General features: G+C 46.6%; 1 protein-coding gene across 1 annotated transcript in view; it reads left to right on the plus strand.

Moving 5' to 3' along the window:
- Positions 1 to 22511, plus strand: part of FGF18 (fibroblast growth factor 18) — a 44325-nt gene extending 21814 nt beyond the window's left edge. The window contains exons 2-3 of the mRNA XM_035338922.1: positions 3850 to 3956; positions 22203 to 22511. Of these exons, the coding sequence (XP_035194813.1) occupies positions 3850 to 3956; positions 22203 to 22469 (374 nt within the window). The 3' untranslated portion in view covers positions 22470 to 22511. The remainder of the gene's footprint in view (positions 1 to 3849; positions 3957 to 22202) is intronic.
- The last annotated feature ends 3674 nt before the right edge of the window (positions 22512 to 26185 follow it).

Consider the following 26185-nt stretch of genomic DNA (forward strand, 5'->3'; position numbering starts at 1 on the left):
CTTCCATCCTTGCACTCCCAGAAAATATTTGAAAGATAATTCGGCATATTTTCTGCCACCTTCGCATATCTCCCTCACTTGGTGTTTTTTTAGCTGGAAGATAGCTTTTCAACATATATATGTAATCCTTTTCACCTAGACATTTGAGGAATTCCAGTCTCTTCCAGTGGGAGTTTTCAGGAAGGTTTAGGTTAAATGGGCCAATAAGGCAAAAGCATGTAGCAGAAGATCTTACCCTCTAAAGACATCTTTTTTTTTTTTTCTTTCTCTCTCTTTTTTTTTTTTTTTTTCCTGGAAAATATGTCAGAATATCTAGTTGTCAAAGAATTTAAACAATAATACCTGATCTGAAGGCTAGAGTGCAGAGCTTTTGAAAATAAAGATTGTAATCTCTTCACAGTGTATCCTGGGACAAATGGAGCTCAAAGTAAGGAGTGCAGTGGAGTGAGCAGCGTGCTGCCGTGGGGACACTGCCCCAGCTTGGTGTGGCTGATTTCCATTGAGAACTCACATAAGGTTCCCTTGTTTTTACAGGGCTGGGATTCACCCCAGCTGATTTTAGCTGTCTGGAAGCTAGATGTGTTTTTCATGGACATTGTCTGGGCTGTTGAGAGAATTTAGGGAGAGACAAGTAAATCCTCCCTCGTTTAGGTGACCGTTTTTAAAAGGAGAATCTAAAGGGCGCCTTAGACTAGAAACCCGCTGGGTTATGAACCCTACCCCAAGGCCAGACTCATCTCTCTTGCAGGAAAGGAGGACAAGGATCCCTAAACGTGAGAACACATTTCCAGTATCTTAAGCCTCAGGTTTTCCAGAAGTGGTACCCATGGGTTGCCTCAGCCCATGCTCTAGCAGCCAGGATCACAACTTCTGCTGAGCCTCCTTCCCTCTGCTCCCTGTTCCTAGACGTGAGGTGCAGGGGCCGATGAGCCTTGTTGGAACAGGGGGTTATGTGGGTGCCTTTACTGGTGTGGGTGCTGCACTGGATGTTTGCCCATCCACTGCTGCTCACAGTGGCACTCATCCAGGAGGGACTTCAGTGCCGGCGTAACCTCTGCAGCCCACAGGAAAGGTGAGTCCCATTTCGTTCTAAATTACAATGTTATTTTATTAGATCTTTAAACTTTATTTAAATTCTTTATTTAAAAAGGGGGAGGAAGGTATCATATTTTAATTAGTAGCGGTGTCAAAGGAGACCTAGATTAATTATTTGAAATCACTCCATCCAGATGGTTTTAATTTTCACAGCAGGGAACCGGCATCTTTTTAAGGTGATATTTTTCAAATTAAAATCAGCTTGGATGTTACTCATACTGGCTGCAGCGCAAGGGGGTGGGGGAAGCAGACGGTGTGTCCCGTGTTTGTTCATTGGAGCGCGGACTCGCACAGGGGGCTCCCAGTGCTGGAGGTGTGCAGGTCGCTGACCGTCTGGCAGGACCGCAGCCCGAGCAGAGGAATGGAGAGTTTGTCAACATTTGCTTCTACTTCGGCTGGACAAGACCCATATCTGATATTCAGGGTTATTCTTAGCAGTTCTAGTAGCAGTGCTGAGGCTTGGGGGGGGCAGGGGATGCCTTGCAGCTGACACGTGTTCTGAGCAGGGGCTAGCAGGAGCTGGGCAGGCGGTATGGGCAAACTTACAGCGTCCTGTTTTCGCCTGCGTGCAAGCTGTTGAGCCCTGGCTGGGCAGCTGTTTGGTGGCCCCACTTGCATCACTGGGTGGATTTGGCACTGTAGGTGTGCAGGCAACTCCTCGGAGCTCTGGGTGTTGACTGTGGTTCTTGGGCTAGTCTTTGGCATCTCTTGTGCTGGCTCCGTAATTGCCTCTCGTGTTCAGGCTGCTGTTCTCCTGCTCTCAGATTGACCGTTTAGTGCTCAGGTCCTTCTTCATGCAAGGAGTTGATCTTCCACAGTCACTTCTTTACAGGTAGCCATACCCTTGGCTATTGCCTGATCCATTTGTGCAGCACCACATTTGAGCAGCCCCCCTGAGCTTCTTGAGGTGGTGGGCATTGTCCAAGGGTCATACTGGTTGGCTCAGCGTCCCCTGTAGACCTTCTCTTTGATCTGTGACATGCTCTGTTATCCTGGCTTTGCTTGTCTTCATATCCTTACTATGATGGAATATTTCTGGATCGTGTGGCCCTTCCTCACTTAAGAGTGCAGGTGATCGCTGGTTTGGTGCCTCCTTGGCAGGTGGGGAGACAAAGCCTGCAGCCCTCAGCTGTTGCTGGCAAGCTGGTGTCCATCCCCAAAAATGTTACATTTCTGAAAGGTTTAGAGGTAAATGTCCATATTTATGTGTGTTTGCAAGTAGTATACTGGCATAAATCAGGTGTTATCCCACTTGCTGTCAGAAAAAAGTTATTCTTTAGATATCCCCTATGATAAAGGTTTAATATATCTAAATAAATGTAAACAGCTGGTAACTGGCAAACCTTGAACTTGCATATGTGACTGAACTGCAAAGGGAAAACTCCATTTAGGGCCCTTGTGAGTTAAGGGTTTGTGATATTTGCTCTGCTGCAGAAGCCAAAAGCTGACTTTACAAGTGGGAAAAATATTAATGTGTTTAAATGAAACAAACTCCTATTTCTATCCCCATGGTAAATCCTTACAGTGAACATATTTGCTCTTAGAGGGTTTTAAAGTTTGAAATATGAATGCCAAAAAGAATGTGACTTTTTGCAGCACAGATCAAACATTCTCCAGAGTTTGGCAAAAACTGTGTTTCTACGGTAAGACTCAGTTCTTACAAACGTGAGAATTTCCAGAGCAGGACCGTGGATTTGCACTTGCTGACACTTACACATTCTTGCATTGTGTTTCTACCATGTCTACTTTCTCCCCTGCATATCAGAGATGGAGCTGAACCAAAATGTCCAGTCTGCATGTTCCTGCCTCTCCAGGGAAATTCTTGGAATCTGAACCTTGAGCATGACTGGAATTCATGTTTAGATCAGAGACAGAATGAAATGCTGAATTTGAACATGTATAGGTTTTAGTGATGATGATAGCATGCTATGAATCTGGGTGACAGCTTGACCCCATTCTGCAAATAAAATTGTGTCAGGGCCATATAAAGATGCAGCAGAAATCTAGCCCCTGCCATGGCTGCTGGAAATGCTCCAAAGCAGCATTGTAGCCTTAATAATAGGCATGCAAAGCATTATGAGGTTGGCCATATTTCTCCTAGCTACAGCATGAGTCATGGACTCAGCAGAAGTGGATTGCCACAAAGAAATCAGAGACCTCCTGGGAACATATCTAGATGCTCTGAGGGCTTCTGAGCATGGGTGTTCATCACACAGAACAAGCAGTGCTGAATTTCTCCCCTATTAGCTGCCACAGTGATCTTCAGGAGGTCGCTGTGATGTTTGTGCTGTGACCGTGTGGCTGGGATGCTTCTGTGAAGTGTTTGAGGGCTGCTGACTGCAGGGAAAGGAATTTGATTCTAGTCGTGCTAGTCTTGTACCTTGCATGAGAATGAAATGCACTTACTGTCGAGAACCCTCCTGCAGTGTGCAGGAGAGCATCTAGCGTTGTGTTCCTGAAGGGATAGCACGGACATATGGAGCGCACACGTGTGCGTGCATGTTCTGTGCTAAACTGGCATTGAATCTAGAGCATCTGCACAGGAGTCAGTGGAGACGTGTCAGACTTGCACCTGTAACAAGTCTGAAGCCCGGCCCATGGATGATGGTTCTTTGAGTTGTTCCTTGTAGAGCATCCAAGCAGTGTGGTGTGGTTCAGGGGGAGGCAATAAGACGATATGCTGCTCAGATTTGCACACTCTGACTTAATGTGACCTCGTTGGTAAATGCTTTTTTTTCCTTCTTCATTTACAAGCCCAGCTTCTAGTGGAAACGGACACTTTTGGCAGTCAAGTCCGGATCAAAGGGAAGGAGACAGACTTCTACCTTTGCATGAACAGGAAAGGCAAGCTAGTGGGGAAGGTAAGTGTTTTTAATTAATTCATTTGTAAAGTGACTTCAGCAACCTTCTCAAAGCTGTAATGATGTGTATGAGCTTAGCCTGTCAGGCTCAAATGAAAAGCAGGAACGTGGTATCTTAAGGCAGTCCGTAACTTCACCAAGCCTCCTCCACATCCATAAAACCAAATCTGCAGCCAGCCACCAGGTTTCTGTGGCAATGATTTGGGTGCATATGGGTTTACATTTCACGGTTGAGTAAATTGACAAAAGATGTAATTTCTGCATGACAGCGTTACAGACATCTCCACGATAAATTTATGACTTGATTCAATTCTGACTTTAGAGTGAAATTGGAAGAAAGGAAACATAAGGATGTCTAGAAAGGGTAGCAACAGAGTACTCGTTTCAATGGTGAGTCAGGATGTAGGGTGGCAAAGCTAATACTGGAATCCGAACATCTTATTAGGGCTGGGCCTCCTGGTTCTAACATTACAGGAATATTTTATTACTTTGGATCCATGCTCGATGGAAGCATGTAGCAAATTACAGCATATTCACCCATGCAGCTTAACTTCTTTGCTGAAGTCATATTTTTACGTATTAACTTGTTTTTGTAACTTAAGCGGTTTTTCTGTATTGTTGGCGAACCTAGAAGCTTGCTAAGCAGGCAGGAGGTTGTTCAAAGCTAAAATATCACCAAACACCCAAAAAGGCCCCTTCCCCCTCTGCCCATGCTGTGCACCGCCAGGAATTAAAATCTGGCATCTTTGTGGCTGTGAAAAAGGGAAGCAGAGTTTTGTTTTGAGTCAACAAAGGCAGAGCAGTGAAAGCCACACTCCCAAACAGAAACCAGAAACCAATTGCTCTGATGAAACATTATTTACTTTTGTGGTCCCAAGAGTGACACTTGCGGGACAAGTGCCTTCCCTAGAGGATCCTTCCTGCCACTTTTGTTTTCCTCACAAGCACTACAGATGCTTCTTTCGAGACTGAGCCCAGATCTATCAGATGCAGCCGCTAGCTGTGGTGCCCTGCCTAGCTCACTGAAGATCCACTCTTGTGACGCCGGGAGCATCCAGGATGCTGTTCAAAATCAGTGGGGACTTGGGAATGTGCGGTGCTCTGGGAGAGCTGGACCAAAGTGGGCACTGCTCTCTGCTTCCTGCACCTCTGCGGTGTAATTACCTGCTCTGAATGGGACACCGTTGCTTGATCTTGGACAAGAGAATTGTTTTTTGGCTGGACGTAGACGTCTTAGGATACACGCTGATGCTTTTGAACGTTGCACTGAACGCAAACCCAACCGCTGATTTTTTTTACACCTTAGTTTTCTATCCTTTAAATGTGATCATAACACTTTTTCCCTTTGTCTTAGAAATGTTGTAAGGATAAATATGTTAATATTTATGAGGTGCTGGTCGCACAGCAATGGAGACCTTAGGAGCATCCAAATTTGATGGGGCTAAAATGAGCATGAAATATTACCATTTTATTTAATGGATTTTACCCCAGTGTGGGTCACTGACGGTACATATTGCCACCCACATTCTTTCCTGGTATGTGCTGTGTCCATAGGCATCCTGGCAAAGTCAGAGGCTGTTTTTCAAAATGTATGGTATATTTTGGCAACATCAGTCCCTTTATTTGGCCCATTGGGCAGGAAGGCAGGACACTTCTTTAGCTTGTCACCTTTCATGCAGCATAAAGATTTTGTTTTTTCTTGATGTGCTTTTTATAACGTTAAGTTGGCAAACAGCTTGTTATTAAAAAAAAAAAAATCTATTCTTGTAAATACGCCATCTGAGCCTTCCCACCCCAGACTGCTGACAAGTTCATAAACCAGCCGACCTGAGCAGGAGGGGGTACTGAGCATTGCGTTTGGAAGGAAAATGTTCCAGACGCATTGCCCATATTAACAGCTTCTCATGAGCAAAAAAGAAAATAATAGCATGTCTTCTTGATACCAAAGAGTGTGGTTTTAATTAGTATCATAGTTTCAGCTCTTTTTGTGGCAAGAGTTTGAGGGAATGCTTTTTAGACTGAATGCTCTAAACAGCTAGTAAACCCCAAGGAAAACATTAGATAAAAGTTACGCCTCAGCTTATACAAATATTTAAGTTCAGTCTGGGGGTGGAGGGGAATGAAACCCATAAACTGATTGTTTCACGGTTGCCCCGGTATGTTCATTTGGCAGCAGAGGAGCCATGGGATGAAATTGGTTCTTTTTCTCTGCTCATTTCCTATTGCCTTACACTGCATAATCCCTAACAATACCAGCATATGCCATCTGGCTTTTTTCTCCTTCTCAGTCAGCATTTTTGGATCCCCCCCAGTTGAAAACCTGCTTTGAATTTAGTCCTTCTTGTTTCCCATAATCACCTACAATGGGCATTACAAATGGGAGCAGGTTGTTGTTGTTCTCAGCTGGAACTTGTGACGAAGCACTCCAGAAACTGGGCTTGCTCCCCACTTTGGAGCTGGTGACATGGCAGGCAAACAGATTAATCCACCGGGTTCAGAAGAGCAGCCTTTGGCTTTTTTATTTATTTATTGGAAGTTGCGCCCATGCCAGATTTTTGGGTGTAGGCCATCTGATGGAGCTTTCTCAGGAGCCCAAAGCCTCATGTTTTCTCACTCATTTGTTACTGCATGCGTGTTCACAGCTAATGTTGGCCAAAGAGCTCAGAGGTGGTAGGGGGAGGCTTCTGACAGTATTTATTGTCACAACTCACACTTTGTAATCACCAGTGTTCTTATGTGCTGCTTATGAAAACTGGAGGGGTTGTACAAGGAGTGACTTTTCTGTTAAAGGTGGCCTGCACCAGGGGAAAACAAACTGGATTGTGTTTCTTGGTTGGTTCTTAGTGTTATGTTAAGGAAGGGCCAAGAAAGATTTCTTTTTATTATTTTTTCATATTTTTTTGTCTGTGGGTATTTGGTGTCGCTATTTTAGCACATGTAGAAATACTAGCTTCTTTCATATGTAGGAGTTCATAGCAAAAGGTACGAGGTGACTTTTCACTTACAATGCATGAACTCTGAATATTTGCAATAATTCAACCTAAGGGGTAGGAAGAGCTAATGGTCACTTTGGAGGGGCTCTGAGCTGCTAACTGTGGTTCTCCTGGTGAGTCCTTCAGTGTTTTTTCTCTCTGCCTCCACTTCTATTATCTCATGCATTGAGATAATGATGTCAATGAAGTGGGGACTTGATGCTTTTCAAAGATAAGTCTTTTAAAGCTCCACAGCAAGGAATGGCAGACCAGGATGTGAGCAGGTAGCTGTTAATTAGCTTGGCCACCTCTAACTGCTCTTGCTGTGTCTGTCCTTACTGCAAATTTGTGCTATCTAGAGTTGCAGGACTTTGCAGAGATTTCCTTTCCCTGTCTCTGCCCAGTCCTCTCATCAAGAGAGTGTTTGCAAGAGGTCAGTGATCTGTTGGAAGCTTAAAGTGGATCTGTCGGTGCCATTACCAGATTACCAAAGCTCTGCCCCTTCCTTTAGACACTGATCCAATTTCCCCACTGCCTCACATAACACACAGACTTTGAAGATCTATCAGTGTTTGAGATTGGAGCCACAGGAGGCCCAAATTTGCATTGGGCACAGCTGGTGCCAGTGGCTGGTCCTTGGGACTGGAGCACCTTCTGATCCCCGGGGAGTGTTGCAGGGGATTTCCCGTGGTCCTCCAGCAGTCACCTATGGGATCACACAGTGTGCTCTGCACAAGTGCTGGTATCCATACCAGGAGTATTCTGCTCTCCTAGTTATAAAGGGAGAGGAAGGAACAGGCCTGTTTTTTGGACTGACCAAGGGCAGAGGAGAAAGGACCTTGGCTTCCTGCAAAGTTGCGAAGGAGGAGTAGAGGCTGCTTCTTGTAGACCATGGCAAGGGAGACTTGTTTTTTCAGAGTGATATGTAGGAGCAGGGAAGGTAAGTAATGACTGGAAGGAATCCAAATGACAAGAATGGGGAAAGAGCTGAGCATGTCTTAGATTTGATCCAGAAATTTCTTCAGAAGATGCTCCAAGCACTCCCACTGATGTTCTTCCATGGCTGGTTTGCCTTAACTGGGTTGTGTATTTTCCAGATCCAACAGCAATATTGTTCTTCACTCTTTGTTGGTTGCATTTTGAGCACAGCTCCATCTCTCAGTGCTTGGAGACACTTCTTGAACCCTTCCAGGAAGGAGAAGCAGGGGGCAGGTGCTGGAGCCCTCTCTCCAGGGTGGGCTGGGGCTCTGAGCACAGGAGCCATTGGGACATGGTTACTGTCACTGGTCAGTTGTGTGGTGCTGCTCCATGCAATGCTGCCGTGCTCGTGATACTGTGAGCCTGCAGGGGATCCAGTGCTGCTGTAAATGAGGGTGAGCCCTTGTTCTGGGGCAGGACGTGGCTACAGAGAAAACTCCAGAAATTAGGGCAGAGTTAGAAAAGTGATAGAAAGGGGTATATCCCAAGTATCATCCCCTGCCAGTTTATTTATATTAAGGGAAAGCAGGGAGTGGTTGTGAAAAGCATGAGAAAAGCTGCAGCACTTTTTCCTAGATGGCTGTGGTGACCGAGTGTTTCTGGTTGATGATTTCCTCGACACAACTGCCAGACATAAAAGCGCACTGCATGTCAAATCTGGAAACAAGTTGTGTCCCCAGAAGCCTCTTCTCGTTTATATCAGTTCAGCTCCTTCTAAGAATTGAAGCCAAAGTTTATGGGATGCTATAAAACGGGCAGTTTCCCACTAAAACCACATGCTGACTTGCACCATCTCTGTTTTGGTTTTCTTTCAAAAATCCTCAGTGACCCCGTATACAAACATCCTCAGAAAATCATTACAATATTTATGCGTTATTTGGGGAAAAAATAACAATTTAATGAGTTTGCTTTTATTTCTGCTTTCCCTTTTTTTAATTTGAATGGTGGGAAAGAGCTGCTCATGGAAAGGTAGGAACCCTGCTGGCTGTTTGAGGTAGCTGGAGCATTGCTTCTGCTCGATGACAGGTAACTCGGGGGCTTTTTGGGGACAAATTTGCTGCTGCTGTGCCTGCCATGCTGAAACCCTTGTGGCATTCACAAAGCACAGATGAGCACCGCAGTGCAACTCCTCTCAGCCCTGCAGCAAGGCAGTGCCAGGGGATGTGCGGCTGTGCCGGGGTCCCGTTATCAGCACTGGGGCTGGAGGTGGCACAGCTCTGCCTCTCCTCCCTCCCCTGACCTCCGTGGGCACGCTGATGCCGCTTACAGCATAGACCTGCCTCAGAAACGTAAGGCTTTCTCTGGTGTGATAACTGCTTTCCAAGCCAATATATTTCTTAATGTTACCAGAAAGTTGCTAATACCATATGGCAAGGCTCTCTGTATTTTTGCAGGACAACAAACAAATTGTTGCTAGATGCCAGACTGCTCTGGCAGAGCTTTATCACTGATTCCTGCCAGCAGTAGCCTTTAGGGGATAGTAATAATTTGGGGTTGTTTACATTACAGCTTTAAAATAGGGGTTTTCTTGAAGCATGTGTGTGTTTAGTCAGGAAAGTTGGCTAAAAAACCTCTGACTGCATCAAAGAGTGAAGGCGCTTGTTACGGCCTTTGCATGCAGTCTTGGCCCTTTATAATACCCCTGGCCTTGCAGGAAAAGGAACGTGTTGTGTTACAAGGGCTCGGGGTTATTCTCTGGGAGCCACCCTTTGTAGGACAGGGGATTTTACCTGGCTGGGAGACACCAGGTGGATTCTCCAAAGCCTCATTAGCGTGTCTGGATCCACTTTTTCACCAGTTGACTTTGGTGGACACGAGGTCAAGACTGAGGGTGAGCTTTCATGAAAAGCCACCTATGAAACACCAATGGTGGGAAAACAATTCATTTCTGTGAAGCCAGGGGTCTGCACCAGCCTGAGAACAAGGATGGTTACGGATGGGCTCAGAGACCGGGGCCGTTTGCCTACCTGAGGATGTCCTTCATGGTGCTGGGTCCTGGTTCTTCCCCGGTCCCTCCCTGTGCCAGAGCTTGTCACAGCTGCCAAGATGGGCCGAGCTGCTCTGGACATGCGTGGCGTGGTGGTGGGGGGGCACTCTGCCAGCTGTGATCTTTGTTACCCAGCAGTTTCTTATATCCAGGGGTTAGTAGTTTGGTCCTCTGATCCAGCAGATGAGGAGCTTGCACTCCCCTGCTTGTATGTTTAAAACCGTGCCTAACTGCATCTTGGATTTGGGGCAGGACTCCGAGTTTCACACGGCTTTGATGCTTATCTGGAATTTTTCTGGAGTCGCACAGTGTTCGGGTTGCTTGAAAAAGGGACTTATAAAAGCTAATGATTTCTAGGGCTGAATGCTGAACTGGCAACAAAAACACAAGCAGGAACAGTGGAGTGTCAGGTTTAATAAGAGGCGTTCTGCGGATCTCTTTGTGTTCAGTCATAAACTGTTCTGACTTGGCATCTCACTTGCAAACAAAACTTGACATGGCTTTTGCTGGATCTCACTCAGATCACATTTTGGACTGTGATCTGGTTCTTTGTATAGGGTGGAATTGGTTCTTTTTTAAAATGAGTTGCTCCCAAGCTTTTATTCCCCTTTGAGTTTTAGTTTTAGTCATCTAAACAAACACCCCCAGCAGAACCTGGAGCCAACCAACCTCGAACCCTCTCATGCTTGGAATATGGACCTGATCTGAAACCAACCTCAAGTGCCCCAAAATCCTGACTCAGGGCCTCCAGGACTACAAAGGTCTTGAAACCATTGAGAAGACAATGCCAGTTTTCCTGCCGTTGAGCGATTAGTCTTCTGCATTTGCTAAGCAGACTTTTTTTCTGTGACCAGTGGAGAAAATTTTGATTTTTTTTTTCTGAAAACTTAGAAGCTGAGATTCTCATAAAATTAAAAGCAGAAGTGGAAGCTAAAATCACCCTCCTCTGTTCTCAGCCCCCAGACCATGAAGCTTTTGGTAACACTGCAGCCTTTCACAGCTGTTCCTTTTCTATCGCTGGGCGAACTGAAACATCGCATTCAAACTTTTGTGGGTGCTGGAGGTATTTGCATCTGATTCGCTTGCAGTTTCACATCTCTGCAGTACTGGAGAGTTGTTGGAGGGGTTGCTGAGGAGGGGTTGCTAGACATTGTGACAAGGACGTTGTTGTTATACAGTTTCAAGTTATGCGGACAGACGATAATTTTGTTGTGTAACTTCTCTGTGGGTTTAACATGCTAAAAGCTGGCCAGACTCCATTATGCACCTTCCCTAATGGGCTGTGGTGATTTTTACCCTCCATTCTGAAGCTGTAGGTGGCATGGGGATGGAGCATCTCAGCTTGAGGGTTGCTCTGGGTTTGCACACCCAGCGGGCAGGAGCCACGCTGGAACAACTCCTGTCCTTGAGGGCTGCGGCTTGGGGCAGCCTTCAGATGCCGAGCATTGCCCGGCTTTTCCAGGAATCCCTGCTCTGAATGGCACGACCATGTAATGATTCCCAAGAACCCATTTATGGCTGAGCCCAGTGAAACTACTTTCCAGTGTTTATTACACTGAGGCTGCCTTGGCACAAAAGCAAATCGACGTAGGTGCTCAGTGGTTCCTTCAAAGTGGTCAGGGTTTGTGTGAGTTAACTGGACCTTTGCAGTGTTAATGTTTGCTATTAGCAATGGGCCTTGTCCTGGGTCTGTGTTTTTGGCAATTTGTTTACAGCAGTGTGTTACATAAATGTTTCTCTGGAGGTGAAAAAGAAAGGGGAAAATGATGCGGGGAATGAATTCCTTGGAAGGAATTTAGATGTTCTGTGGCGTTGTGGGGTGGTAAGCAGCAGGTCTGGGTGCTGCAGGGAGAGCAGAGGTCATTTTGAAGCTCTGTGTATTCAGAAGCAGGAGAGCAGTTTTATGGATGGTGACGAATATTGAACAGTCATGAGGCTCGGGAAGTTTGCGCAGAGAGCGGGGATAGCTAGGAGCTGCTGGAGGCATTTGAGCTCACTCAGTGCAGGAGACGTTGAAGAGATGCAATAAACTTGCTTATATGGAGAAGATGCCTTTATTTCATAAATGGTGAGAAATTGCATCAATTCTTAGCAGATTCTGGCCTCAGGGTGTGTTTGTGTATATATGCTTGGATGCCAGACCTCTGAAGGCTGTTTGAGCTAGAGGGTTGTGGCCTTTGTGGCACTGCATGGACAGAGCTTTATGCCACCACATAGGCAACTTACCAGTGTCTTCCCTTTGCTGCTCTGTTGTGAGAGCTTTCAAAGCACTGGCTGCTGAGTGTTCATTTTACCTGCATGGTCTGATGGATTTAGCTCACAGGTTTCACAGACTGAGGTTATTAAGCACATTTAAGCATGCACAATGCTGCTGGGCTTGGGTTCTGATCTAGCTGCTCTGCCTGGCAGAGCATTCCCATTTTTTGGCTTGGGCATCTAGCATCTTAAAAGAATAATGTGGGTATTAAGGTTTGTGCTCAGTCCTTCTGTGTTACCTTCACTTGATTAAATCTTCTAAGCACCTCAGATGGATGCTGATCCTCTTAGGCTAACCAAAGACAGGTTTTGCTTTAACCTAACTGTGACATCCACTGTGCGCCCTGCGAGCCAGGGCTTCCTTGGGTGGTAGTGGGAACATCCAAGATGGGACTGGTGCTCGATACATCATTTCAAGGGTTAGGCCAGGTAGTCAAGAGGCCATCGTATTCATGTTGTAGGCATGTGTCAGCATCTCCTGTTAACTTAGGTTTCTCAGTAATGCCACACTACTTTAAGTCAGGTGTTGCTCAAAAAAAAAAAAAAAAAAAGAAAAAGAAAAAAGGGCAAAAGGCGGGTCCCTTTTGACAGCCACTTGTCCTTTTGTTTTAAAAATAAGTTTTTTTCTGGTTTTATGGTAAGGAGTCCCAGTTGTCTGACTGGTCACCAGAGAGCTGTGTAATAAGTTTACAGATTTCTTGCAATTCCTCTTTAGCAAACCTCATGTTTCCCTTTAGAAAACCTTACATATTTTATATCTTAAGTACTACAAATTCTGTCTCTCAGACTGGAGTTTTGCAACGTCAGGATTTGTGTTGCAGACCAGGCTTGCAAGCTTGACATCTAAAGCTTTTTCTTATCCTGTGGCAGAAAGCTGTATATCCCCTTCTGGACAAAAAAAAATGCCACCTTCCTGAAAGCTACGTGATAATTTAATTTAATCCTTTCTGTGTTCAAGGAGCAAGTGTCACCATAAAGCTGCTAACATCCTGTCCTCTGTGTTTCTTGTTGATTGCAGCTGTGTGTCACATTGGAGTATTTCAGTTCCCTAGGGTTAAACATTAATTAAAATTGAGAAGGGGTGATCATCCCTGGTGAGCCCTGGTCATGCCTCACCCTGTTTGGGCAGAGAGGGTGTTCCGCATGCGCCTTGTGCAGACATTTGTATCAAATTGCATTTAATTGCTTTCCTTAGATCACCTTGTGTCCCACGTGCAATTTTCTTGGTCTTGAGAGCCTTTAAGATGGGGGTGATATTTCTCCTAAATGTTACTTTGCAAATATGCTGATGTATTTAACAAGGAACAAAGCAATGTGGTCTTGTCTTCCCTAAGGGGATGCAGTTGAGATGTGCAGTCAGGTCGATCCAGCTGCTCAAGGACTGTTTCTGCTCGACTCTCGAGTGGTTTTTGGATGTGAAGTGAGCACAGAGGCTAATTCTTTAGTGGAGAATAAAAAGCTATGCTCCAACAGCAGCAAAAGACAGTCCATTTGATGTGGCCATTACGATACCATTGTTAAGTCAATGAAAAGAATATCTTGCTTAAGTATGTTTTTGTCCCTGACATGTTCTTATGCTGTCTTTCAGGTACTTAAAGAAAGGTATTAGGTTTTCCTAAAGGAGGACAAGTCTTAAAAGCCTTTCATGCATTGTTTGCAGTTACTTTTTTACATTTGTTGTTTACAGTTTGTCATTCATAGGCTGGAGCAAGTCTTGATGGTTTATGGATAGTACTTGATTTGAGTGTGGGTTTCTCTTTTTTCTTAGCAATATAACTTGATGTGAACAGAATTAATGCCATCCTGCAGATAATCAATGACCTTTCTTGGTCCTATATTCCACCGATTTAAACTTGCCCCAGGGAAACTGGTGTCACTACCAGAATGTCAGCTGAATGGGATTGTGCTTGTTTGAAATGGTAACTTAAAAAGTCAGTACGTATATGTGTTTAATGTGTGTACGTGTAGGATGTAGCAGACCTGCTATGAGGTCAGCAGCTGTTCTGGTCTGGTTTTCTTGCTCCAGTTATTGTCTAGACCTGATATTTTCATCAAAAGTATTTAAGTTTTCCTGTGGTGGCACAGGTCACTATATAATGGCCTGCCCTGCTTTTACATACCTTGTACAGAAAGTTCAGAACTAGCCTGTGGCTCTCAGTGGAGGCTGCTCTAAAATGAAGCCCAGCAAAGCCCAGCAGTGCATTTAACCACGCAGGTGGTGCTTTGTATGGATGGGTAGCAATACCTTCCCAGGTCTTCCTTCAGTTAGCACCTAGGAGCATAAATTCAGCTGGATCAGGTAGGTGCCGGGAATGGTAGATGTCACAGATCTGCTCAGATGTCACGTCTGAAACCTGCCTGGGGTTTCACATCTCCTGAAGCCTACCTTCCTATTGCAGGAGACCCAAAGTACTGACTTAAATTACATTCTCCTAAGTTTTCATAAAATTAATTTAAAGAGCGATTGACATTTCTCATCATTAATAGGAAGTACACACAGTTCTCTGAGATGCAGTTAGGAATTTGTATTAACCAAATGTGCATCTTTCCAGATGAAGCCATCCTAATTTGCTCCAATTACGGATATGTGCCTCCCTGCCATGCTGTCAGCAATAAATTTGCCTGTGACAGAAGCAGCAGGTTAGGAGGCATGTCCTGACACAGCTACAGCCTTGCTGCGTTCACCCCTACAAGTACTCATTTCATCTCCGTATCCTTCTGTTTCTCCTGTGACAGAACGCTCTTTAAGGGTAGTATGAGGGTTGCTCAGCAGATACCAGTTAGAAAAGTGGAGTTTTTGAGTGAAACGTAGAAAGAAAGAAAAACTTTTAAACCCGCTTTTCCTTCCTTGGTTCTTGTAGTTTGTGCTGTGTCTGGCAGCTGGGCAGGACAGGGCTCTGCAAAGCCTGCAGGTCCCATCCCTCACAAGCAAGATTGTGTCCATATTTGTGTTTATTTGCCCATATTTGCTTTCAGGAGTGCCCACGGTGCATGGGCAGGGGTGTGCAAAACATGGGCAAAACTAGTTTGAAACTGGGCCTACAAACGGAGAAGCACCTTCTTTGGAGGATCGCCTCTGCGGAGATTTTTGCATTACTTCCCCTGCTTTATGCATGCACTTAGATGTCCTTTGTACGTAATTAACCTCTCCGGTGCTCTGGCAGACACTTTTATTGAACTGCCCATCATGACTCCTAAGTATTTTCCTCAGAGGACTGTGCAGGTTCAGAGGCCAGAGAGCTGGAGGAAACGCTCATGGAGCTGAGTAACTCTTGGCAGTTATAGATGCAGCTTCCCTGATTTACAGCCCGGTCTAGGAGCAAGAATGCATTTGGGTCAAGAGGTGTCTCTGTGGTCAGGAGTCCTTGCCATAAATCCTGGATGCTGAGCATCAGGATGCTTTTGACAGATCTGTCCCGATAATGCCTATAAAGTGCACGAATGTGGCTGCGCCCAGCTTACCGGCAGCCGGAGCACTGGGATCAGCCGTGCTGCGGGGGGAAATTTCTCCTACGGCATTGCCGGAGTTGTGGCTGCCAGCTGCTGCGCCCGCCTCGTTTGTCATGCTTTCTGACCTGCTTTTAAAAGGTGTACGTGTGAAGGGGGAGTGCTAAAAGCTGCTACGTTAACGTAACTCCTGCCTTACCTTCCTCCGCTCGGGATTTTCCGAGCCATGTGGGGTGAGTCTGGAGGCTCTGTGCACTGCCCATCTGTTTGACTTTGAGCTGAGCTGGTGCAAAAATGCTGAAGTAACATGCTTGCTGAAAATCACATGCTGCTACGTACTTGCTGTGTAAACTGTTCCGGGGTTTTATAGGGGAGTATCAGTGATGCTGCTTGCGCTGGCCTTTGGTCCTCAGCCAGGGATGGTTCAGGAGAGGCTCTTTGGGACTCCCAGGACAGACATTTCCTGAAAACCTAAGACTTCCATGCTGTCACTGCTCTGAAATTTAGAAAACAAAGGGCAGGATTTCTTCTGTATAATGCAGTGCACGAATATAACAGTGCCAGCATTAGAAGGAAATTCTCAGCAAGCCTTTGAAATAATTGTTGTGCTCTGTGGGGGCACCTCTCACCTGGGGTGGTGTGAGAACCCAGCACCGTGGGGTAGCGCTGCTTGGGAAACGTCTGTCTGTCTGCGGAGGGGGAGGGAAGGATGCAGAAAAAGTCCGTTTTTCAGGGATTTTCCTTGAAAAAAAAAAAAAAAAAAGTAGGCCTGTATGCCACTTGGAAACCTTCTTTTGCTTGAGCGGCAGCTTTCCCTCCTCCTGGCTCCTGGCTCTGCATGGGGGGCTCGTGTCTCCACAATTTCACTTAGAGCCTGGGGGGGCTGAATTTGCAGAAAGGTGATAATTAGGGGAGTCATCCCTGTCTCTCTTGAAACGTTGAGTGTCGCAGAGTCCTGTGCCAAGCCAGCATTCCTGGGTACTAACAGACACGTTTCATACGGCTGTTTGTTTGTTATTATTTGCAGCCCATCACCAGTGCTTTCAGTCACCCCATGAGCTCCTAATTTCGGCGTGGTTTGGTGGGGAGGGGAGGGAGGTGTTTTAACATAAGCTTAGCTAACAACAGCTTAACACAGCATTACTCACAGGGCTTAATTTGCGCCCTGATCTCTGCGAACAGAGAAACCTTTCAGTTTTTGGAGGCATCTCTCACTGCTCCGTGTCGTTATCCGAGCCGTTTGTGCAAGCTTATTGTTGCTGTAAAAGCCAAGGAAGTTTGGATTTGCTGGTGCCCACTGAGCCTGATTTGTGAAGCATAAATGAGAAAACCTGCCCTGGCCTCCCTTTCCCATAAAAAGCTGCTCAGGTGGCTTAGTGTTGCAGGCTAATAGGGAGGAGGAGGAGGCGGCTGCTGCACCTGCTAATGCTTTGGGTCAGGCTGGTGGCACAGAGGCTCCCGTGAATTCCCCCTGAGCAGCAAGCTGTTAGTGGCAGTAATGCCTCGCTCAGAGCCGCGCTCCTACTACAACAACAAAGAGCCCTTTGATCCTTTCCATTTGGAGAACTTAAAACAAGAAAGCAAAACTACAATAAGACCAAGTTGGGTCATAAAAAAGGAGAGCGGGAGAGAAGGAGCACCACAGTGCTCCGGAGTGTAATTGTAGAAGCAGCAAATGCTTTGGCACTTAATTCTGCTTTAGTGTCAGTTCAACATGTTTCACGTTTAATACTGGGGAGGCCGTCGCCAAATGCTCTGCACAAACAATCCAGTGCTCCTCGTTGGTAAGTTCGTGGCACTCGGAGAGACCCTGGCTCAAACGCAGCTCCCTTAACTCCGCGGCCTTCCGCTACACGCGGGGTGAAGCTGGCCTGGGGTGTGTAAACAGTTCCACGGCAGAGAGATCCCTTTCTGGACTTGGAGTGGCTGATTGATAAAGAGATTGCAACAGCTCCAGCTCACTGCCACGCCGCTGGGCGCATCCAGAGCTGGTGCCCGGCTGTGAATTCCTGGAGACCCCCCGCTGAAGCCACGGCTGCACGCTGCCTGCCTCATTGGGTCTGTCCGTGTTTCACCCTCATGGCTGTGCTCTCTGTCACCTCTTTGCAGGCATGCCTCTGATACTTGAGAGTTTTCTGTGGAGGGTGGATTTTAGGTCAGGCATTTTGTAAGAAGGTTATCTCAAGTCTGGCTAACAGCTCCCGCATCTTCTCACAGGTACTAGGGGTATGTTTAAAAAAGAAAAATCTTTATTTCTCTGGAAAGAGCTGAGGTCTCAGGAGCTGAGCATCGGTGTTGGTGCGAGACTGAGGCTCAGTCCTGCAGTCCTTTCTTCGAGGCAGCTGTGGGCTGTGTCACGGCCCCTGGTCCCAAGGGAGCTGGGGCACAGCACCGGTGTGGGGCTGGCGGTCCTGCTGGGTAGGGATTCTTCCTGGGGGGAAGGGATGCTATACACACTCTGCTTTCAGTAAAAAAGGAGAATGGCCTAAGCCATTATGCTGTATTGAGCTTTTCTCTTTAAAACTTCATTTATTCACATAACTGCCTGCAGACTGACCTGTGCCAGGCAGGCAGGTGCCAGCAGGCTGCAGAGGCAAAAGGGACTGAGCGCTGCTGGCTGAGCTAGTCCCGCTCCTCCTGGCTACCCCAGCACCTGCTGGTGGTGTCTGGGAAGGTATTTTAGTGTTGGTGGATGTGCTGCCTCGTGGAGGCGATGCTTTTACATGTGCCACCAAAAGCCAGCACCCCCAGTATGTGCTGGGCTAGCTCGGGGAACAGCCTGAATCCACTTTCCTTGGCTGGTGCCGTCGGCAGGGCGAAGGTGCCACTACAAGAAATAGATCTATAAATGCTGTGCTGGGGAGGGTGTGTGTGTGTTTGGAAAAGCACGTGCTGCTCCAGGAGCAGTGTAGTGCAGGCTGTCCCATCCACATGGTCATGCTGGTGCCAGGCAGAGGCTCCAGCGTGTGCTGGGCACTGGGGAGCTGCACATGGACCCTGTCCTGCACCTCTGGAGAGTAAAAGACAGGAGCAGCCTCAGTGCTGCTGAGGTCTTTGTCCTCCTGGGGCAGGGTCTCAGCTGGGAGCTCTGCAGGTGGATTCCTCTTCCTGCATTTTATCTGTCTGCATCCCTCGTGCCAGTCCTGCTCCGTGGGGCTACCAGGGCACTGGGGCTGGGTGCAGGTCCTCCCCCCGCCGCTCAGCAGCTCCTGCCCAGCTCCGAGGCTTGCAAGAATTCCTGTTTATTTTAAAGAATCAGTTCAAAAGATAAAACTCTGAGTTATGAAGGATGAGTGCTCTGCAAGGTGCATCCTGACAGCGAAGTATGTATGAAATGCAGCTTGGCAGCATCTCCCTGCTGACATCGCAGGAGAGGTTGCAGCCCCGTATTGGTGGCAAACAACTGCATTGAGAGCTCTCAGAGAAGGGCAGGCTGTCTTGTTGTCTTGGCCTGAAAGCCATTCACATGTGGTAAGAGCAGTCTCCCTTTTCTCTTCCATCCTTCTCTCCCATGGAGAAGGACTGGGGCAGCAGTCTCCATGAGCGTTAGGCTGCTGTTTTAACAGGGACGTGATTAAATGATTGGCACCTGATGAAAACTAGGTGACAGAAAATATTGAAAACCCTTATAAATTGCTTTTTTGCCCTAATAGATTATTTTGGGTCCAGCTCTCCATGGTGTAGGTAACGTGTGTGAGTGATTTATGTTCTATTGGGGATTATAACAGATGCTGTAAAATCATCTTGTAAGTATTTGAAAATCATTTGTCTGTCTCTGACGTGTCTTAGCACGTACAGGAATGCTCTTTTTTGGAGAAGAGCAAGGTCCTTATCCTGATTTATCTTGAAGTACTTGTAAATGTTGCTGTAATTTCATGTTATCAAATCATTTAGCTCTTCCTCTTCCAGAACGAAGTTATTTTATCTCGTGCACCTTGTTTACTTCAAATTAGCCCTGAGGTTGGCCTGAAGTTGCACCTTGTTATTCCTACACCTCCTGTCTCCGTCTTAGCCTCTGTCGGCAAATTTGAAGGTATAAGTAAATACTTCTCTGTTATGAATAGAATAATTTCCCCCTCCTACACACACATTTTCTTTTAATTCCAGTCTTCGTTTTCCATGAGAAACTGACATTGCAGTGCAAGCGGAAACCTCCCAAATTGCATGAAAACGCCTCAATTCTCCTAGCAACAAGGTCAGGGCTCAAAGCCAGGACCTTTCTGCAAGCGTGAGGGAAACAGCCGTTCCAATTACCTGCTGCCCCTGCAGTACAAATTTGGTCGGTTCATCAGCACCTGGTTTTGGGTGGATTTGAAAGCCAGCCATGGTATTGTTTAAAAGTTCTCCATTCATTGGTGAAAGGTTTCTAGTGGGCTGAGTCCTGAGAAACCTGGGGCTGGTTTTATGGCCTCACATTGAAACCTGGTGGAACCCTGTGGTGTCAACTGATTTCCCCCTTCCCCACTCATGTGGCTTTGATCAAACCCAGGGCTTGGAGAATTACCCCCCCAGGAACTGAAACCACAGCGCTTCGCCCAGTTCTGCCATTCATTAAAGCATTTGCAACTTTCAGATTGCAGATGATGAAATTAGGACCTTTGTGCCTGGCCCAGGATGGAGTCTGCTGTTGTATGGCAGCGTTGGCTCTGTCCCTGTAGGCGTGCAGACCCCAGGTTAGCTGTTTGATGCCAGAGGAAGTCATCTAGCACCATTTTTCTGCCTGTTACCGTCCTGTTTTGTTGTTGCAGAACTAGCAGTGATCTCTCCTGCCCTCTTAATGAGACCTACATGTGGTAATGATCCCCCTTAGGCAGGATGGTGCATGAATGGTTCTGGGTTAACACCACACGGTACTGCTCGGACTGTTTGTGCTTCTCTCCTGCCCCTGCATGCCAGGTCCCCCAGAGTGCACCGAGCTGCTGTGGGTGTGCAGGGCTTTTAGGAAGGCTTTCAGGACACCGCATCAGCCTGGCCCCGTGGAGCTGGCCATGGGGAAGGGGCTCGCTCCCACAGCATCGTGCCCACAGCAGCCCCGTGAGGATGGGCTAGGCACTGCTGCTTCTCTGTTTCCCCAGGGACAGAAAGGTCTGACACCAGGGTGTTTATGCAGGGAGGGATGAGTTCAATCGTAAGCTTGGGCCTGCAGTACCCAAAGCCCCTTACTTCAGTGGGGAGTTGGCTTGGACTGCTGCTGTGCTGGGAATCGTTCCTTTGGCTTTGCTAAGCATTAGATTAAGTCTTGTAGGATGTTCTGTACTGTGTTTGTCACTGTCCAGAGTCTGTAAAACACACAGGGCTGATAAGATTTCAAGGGCTGAAGTGAGCCTATATCTATATAATATCTTCTGATGCCTAAAACAAAGTGCTGGTGTGCAGGAGGCACTCGGTGTGGTCTAGGTGCACGCCAGTAAATCAGCAGTTAAAGGACAAAACGTGTATTCTGGCAGAGGACTTTAGGTGAGAAGAATTTCCACTGTGCATAACAACTTAAACGTGCTGTTGGGCGATGCTGGAACCCCCTCCAGAGCTGCGAGTGCTGTGCATATTGGAGTTCTGAATCCAACCTGAGGCTGATATGTTGTCACGCTCCAAATCCAGTTCTGGGACTGGCAGAAAGCCTCCAAGCTGAGGTGAACCTGTCTTGCCAAAATCTCAAACCAGTGAGCGGTTTGAGTTCTGGGTGCTGTGCCATCATGGGCCTGTGGCAACGACGGGGAGGTGGGTTTTCATTAGGCTGTGTCTGAACAGTCCTGGCACTGCGGGCGTTTTGCTTCCAGGTGGCTGGGGAACAGCACTCACACTCAGGAGCATCTGACCTCCAGGGCTGCATTCAGTCCTGGCTCCCTCTGTGACAAGGAAAGCTATTTAGGGGCGTGCTGTGGGGTAGATGTGGTGCTTCAGGACGCTGCTGCCCCGTAGTCCCTAAGTTGTCCCCAAGCTGTGTTGGCATTGGGGTGCAGGAGATGTGTGGGATGCCAACCCATGCTGAAGGAGCTGCTCCAACATGGGAATCCGAGTGGGGTCAGCTCATCCCAGGAGCTCCATGTGCCGTTTATTTGCCTGCTGTTGTGCCTGGGAGGCTGCGGGAGTGTTCAAAGCACTCAGAAGGCTTAGAGTAAGGCTTATAATAATTTTAGAGGGATTTTTGGGTAGTTGTGGGCACAGCCTATAAGGTATTTTTGAAAATGTATCAAAAGTGAGCAGTAGAAGCGGAAGCGCTGTTGTTTGGCCCATGTGAAATTCTCTGTTTTTTTCCTGATCTTGTATGAGGTTTCCCTGGAACAAGTTCAAGTCATCCTCCTTCCTAATGGAAAACGCAAAGCGAAATGTCTTATTTTGCTTGCAGTTGAAGGAGTTGGACTGGATAAACTGTTGTCTTTGAAAAATCTCTCTCCCCTTGGACAGGAGTGCTTAAAAAAAAAGCATAATGCATGATTTTATGTTTTTTAATCATTTCTATTTGAGCTGATGTTTGTTACTGCTCCTATTATCAATGTCGAACCAAACCCAGGGTCCAGATACGATGATTTTATTTATGCCAAATTGGGTTTTGGTCACTGCGCTTTCATTTGGCTAATGATTTTTTTTTTTTTTTTCATTTTTCAGCCTGATGGCACCAGCAAGGAGTGTGTCTTCATTGAAAAAGTCCTAGAAAACAACTATACGGCACTGATGTCAGCAAAATATTCAGGCTGGTATGTTGGATTCACCAAAAAAGGGAGGCCACGAAAAGGGCCCAAGACCCGGGAGAACCAGCAAGATGTACACTTTATGAAGAGGTACCCAAAGGGGCAAGTGGAGATACAGAAACCTTTCAAGTACACAACAGTCACCAAGAGGACTAAGAGAATACGACCCACCAACCCCAGTTAAAAATAGACAAAACAGTGTCACAATAATAAACCACAAAAAAAACTGCACCAGAGGAATATTTTTACATTAAAAATAAGGAAGAAGCTCTATTTTTGTACATTGTGTTTAAAAAAAAAATAAAAATAAAAAAAATTAATAAAAGACTAGATGGCAAACGCTGGGGAAAAGCTGTTAGGGATTTATTGTGACTTGAAAAACAAAATGAACTGCTCTATTTAAATTGACTTCTTGTTGTTGATGACACACAGGTGCTTATTTCTCTTTTTGGAAAGGACAACTTTTCAAGCATATCCCCAGAGGAAAAAGTAATTATTAAAAATAAAGAAATAAAACCAAAGAAAACCAAAGTTCTTTCCCAAAGTTACTGAGACCCTGCCCTGAAAATTGCCAGTTTTGCAGTAATCTATTTATTGTCTGCTGCAAGCTGGACCGAGACAAGATGGTGTGTGCCGCAGTGACTGAGTTTCCGTGGAGTTCTCGACGCATCGATCTTCTGTAACCTTTCTGACGACATAAGGTGTCACGGCTCCGTGATCCTGCATTATGCTCAGTTCTGGAGAATGCTGCTAAATACATTCAAGTGACTACAAAATGACCTAGTACACCAATGATAAGGGAATATTTTAAAACCAGCTATATTATATATATTATATATATATAAGCTATTTATTTCACCTCTCTGTATATTGCAGTTCCATGAACCAAGTATTACTGCCTCAACAATTAAAAAAATTATTTAAAACACATGTATATATTTTTGCTCTTCATGCTTTTTTCCTTTTGCTGAATAGTGTTGGTTTTGTTTGCTGTTTTTTTTTTTTTTTTTTTTTTTTTTTTTTTATGAACATTTACCTTTTATGTGAGTGAGGGCTACATGGTATGTTTGGGATGGTTTCCCTGCTTTCCCCACATCATAGCGAATTCTGTGATTCCTCCTTTTCCTCTACATTGTCTTTTTTCTTCTCCCTTGTTCCCAAAAGGGGGAAATCTTATGTGGGGTGATGGGCTGATGTGCTGGTGTTTTTCAAGAGCAAGGCTTAAATTTGATACTTTTCAGTACACCAAATATTTCCTAAAGCTTTGGCCAAGGAGAAGGTAAACTGGAAAATTAGCATATGACTCAATTAACATGTTCTTACGTGTAGCTCATGTTTCCTTCACAGGAGTTTTTGAGAGGGGCTATTTGTTTCCACGAAGTCAACGTGATTCAGTATTCTTCTATCTTTTAAAACTCTCCCTAGACCCAGCAAAGCCTGAAATGGACCCATTCCCCCCTTGCCCTGTTCCCTGAGCCTCTCGCTGGTTTGCTTCCCCCCTCAGTACAGCCAATTTTCCTTGCAAGTGTTTTGCAGAGAATTTGGATGCTGTGAAGCCACACGTAAACACGAAGCACTGCTCCATGTTTGCCACCAGCGTGTACTGACCCACCTGGTGGGGTGGGTGATACAATGTTAAATGGAGAGCAGCAAAAAGGTGGAGTGGTCGACTTCAAATTATAGCTGAAACAACAACCGAGCCCCAGCGAAGCTTTAAGGAAAAGCTCACTTGACTTCTTTCTTGCTGTGTGCGCACGTTGCTGCACTCCCCGGTTGCAGCCAGGGCTCTGAATGCTCAGAGCCACTCAGAAAGCTTTTTCTTGTTAATCAGAGGAACGGCTCTCCCAAGAACAAGCTTTCTCAAGATAGCTTTGAGAGCTGCAGCCAAATCCTGCAGATCAAAGCCGTTTGGGGAGATGGTGCAGATAAGCATGCAAACTTGAGGATGCTTATCTGAGCAAATCTCCAAACCTCGCAAGCCTGGAGAAAAATGAACAATGCTGAGCGGGGTCACTCCAAGCTGCTCAGCGAGAGGCTGGGCAGCCTTACAGGTGATGCCCTTCCCGTGTCTGAGTGCGGGCAGTGGCTTGGGCAGCCCATTTTCCAGTGGGAGCTGCTCTCCTGACCCACCTGGGGACCAGCACCGAAGCGGGACCTCGCTGTCTGATGGCACGGTGGTGGATATGGTTGGTGGGGGCTGGAAGGCTTTGCCAGTTTTGCCTTCAGATTGATTCACGTGGGAGAGATTTGGGGAGAGTTCAGAGAAGCTCTGGGGGTGGGCGATGGGGAGCGGCTGTACGTTTGCTGTGTGAGTTCCTCCACGAGGAGAAACCCAGTTGCTTTCCAGAGCAAGAAAGGATTTATGGGTGCCTTTCTTTTCCTTGATATACAGCCATGGCCCATAGCACTGAGGATCACTGTCAGCACGACAGGGTTTGTTTGCCATTGGGGAAATCAGAAGGGGAGGAGGCAGTGAGTGATGGAGAAGGGCTGCGCAGAAGGAGTCTCCTGTGAGACCAAGACCAACTGGGGAGATCTGCTCCCTGTCCCGCAATGTCCACAGGAAGGGGTTTGGAGTCTGGCAAGTGCAAACTAGGGGCTGTGCATTGGCAACAGGGGCCTCTGACAGTTGTGGTTTGCAGAAATAGTTGGTGGATGGCAGTGAGATGGGCTCCTCAGGCTGTGAAAAGTCACTGTGGTGAGAAGATGGCGGTGCTCCCTGGGTTAGGTGCCGTCAGAGATCTCTGTTGTCTGAGGATGGTGTATGTGTGTTTGAACATCCTCTCCTCATGCTTCGTTACAACAACAAAAAGCAGCAGGATAGATGAGACGACTTCATCACCAGGCTTCCGTCAGAGCACCTTCAGGAAGGGCAAATGGGTGCTCGGGAGCAGAGACACTCAAGAAATGAGAAGAAATAGGGGAAATCCATCACATGCCAAGAGCTGGACAGGCCGATGCTGATGGCCACTGGGCACATGGTGGTTCCAGGCCTGGGTCGTGCCCCATGGTTAGGCTGGAGGTTGCCAGTGGCCACCAGCAGCTCCGCTCTCTGTAGAGAAGAAGCTTTTCTGCGTTTATTTCTTCCTTTCAGAAAGTCTTCAGGCTCCCTGGATATGATCTACAGTTCCCTTTGTAGGCTGTTACCTTTCATTTACTTTATAATTGAAAACTGTTAATGAGGATTTAATTACTATTGTGGAAATAACCTCAATAGCAAGGGGTGTAGTGCTAGACGATTGCTTGAAGCAACTGATGGCATGAATGCGTGTGGAGCTCTGGGTGGGCACATTTTAAACAAATACACTGCTTAATTGAAGTTCATAATAGCAGATTGTAACTACGGTTTCAGGAGTATGGCTAGATTTGTAGCTATGTTTTCATAGCTGGGATCAGATCACGGCATGCTCTGGCACTTTATAGGTCCAGAGAAGAGTTTTTTGTCAATACGTTGAGTGATTGGCACAAACTGGACTGCTGGTTGGGGAGACCTTCTGTGATAGCTCTCCTGGTGGTTCTCCTGTGCTGGTCCCGTGACAGTGATGGGTCAGTGGTACATGCCCAGCTGGGCTCTGAGGCTGTCCTGAGCAGAGCCCAAGCCCCAGGTGAAGCACTGGAGCTCTGCAAAAATCTGGATCCTGGTCCAGACCGATACATTGCACTGGTGTGCTTCCTGTAGCACCTCCTGTCTGAGGGGCAATGAGGAGGCATAGAAATAGGTCCATCCGTCATTGGGGCAGATACAACCTAACTAAAGGGTCTTGCGAACTGCTGTCTGTGCTGTGCTAAGATCAGCCCTTCTGCTTTCAACCTCACCTTCCATGGAGCTCTGGGCAGAGAAGGGTGCAGCAAACCTTCACCGCAGCTTTGTCGCACCCTGCCTGGGCTCAGCACTGGCCA

The sequence above is a fragment of the Oxyura jamaicensis genome, chromosome 13 (assembly GCF_011077185.1).
Source record: "Oxyura jamaicensis isolate SHBP4307 breed ruddy duck chromosome 13, BPBGC_Ojam_1.0, whole genome shotgun sequence".
NCBI lineage: Eukaryota > Metazoa > Chordata > Aves > Anseriformes > Anatidae > Oxyura > Oxyura jamaicensis.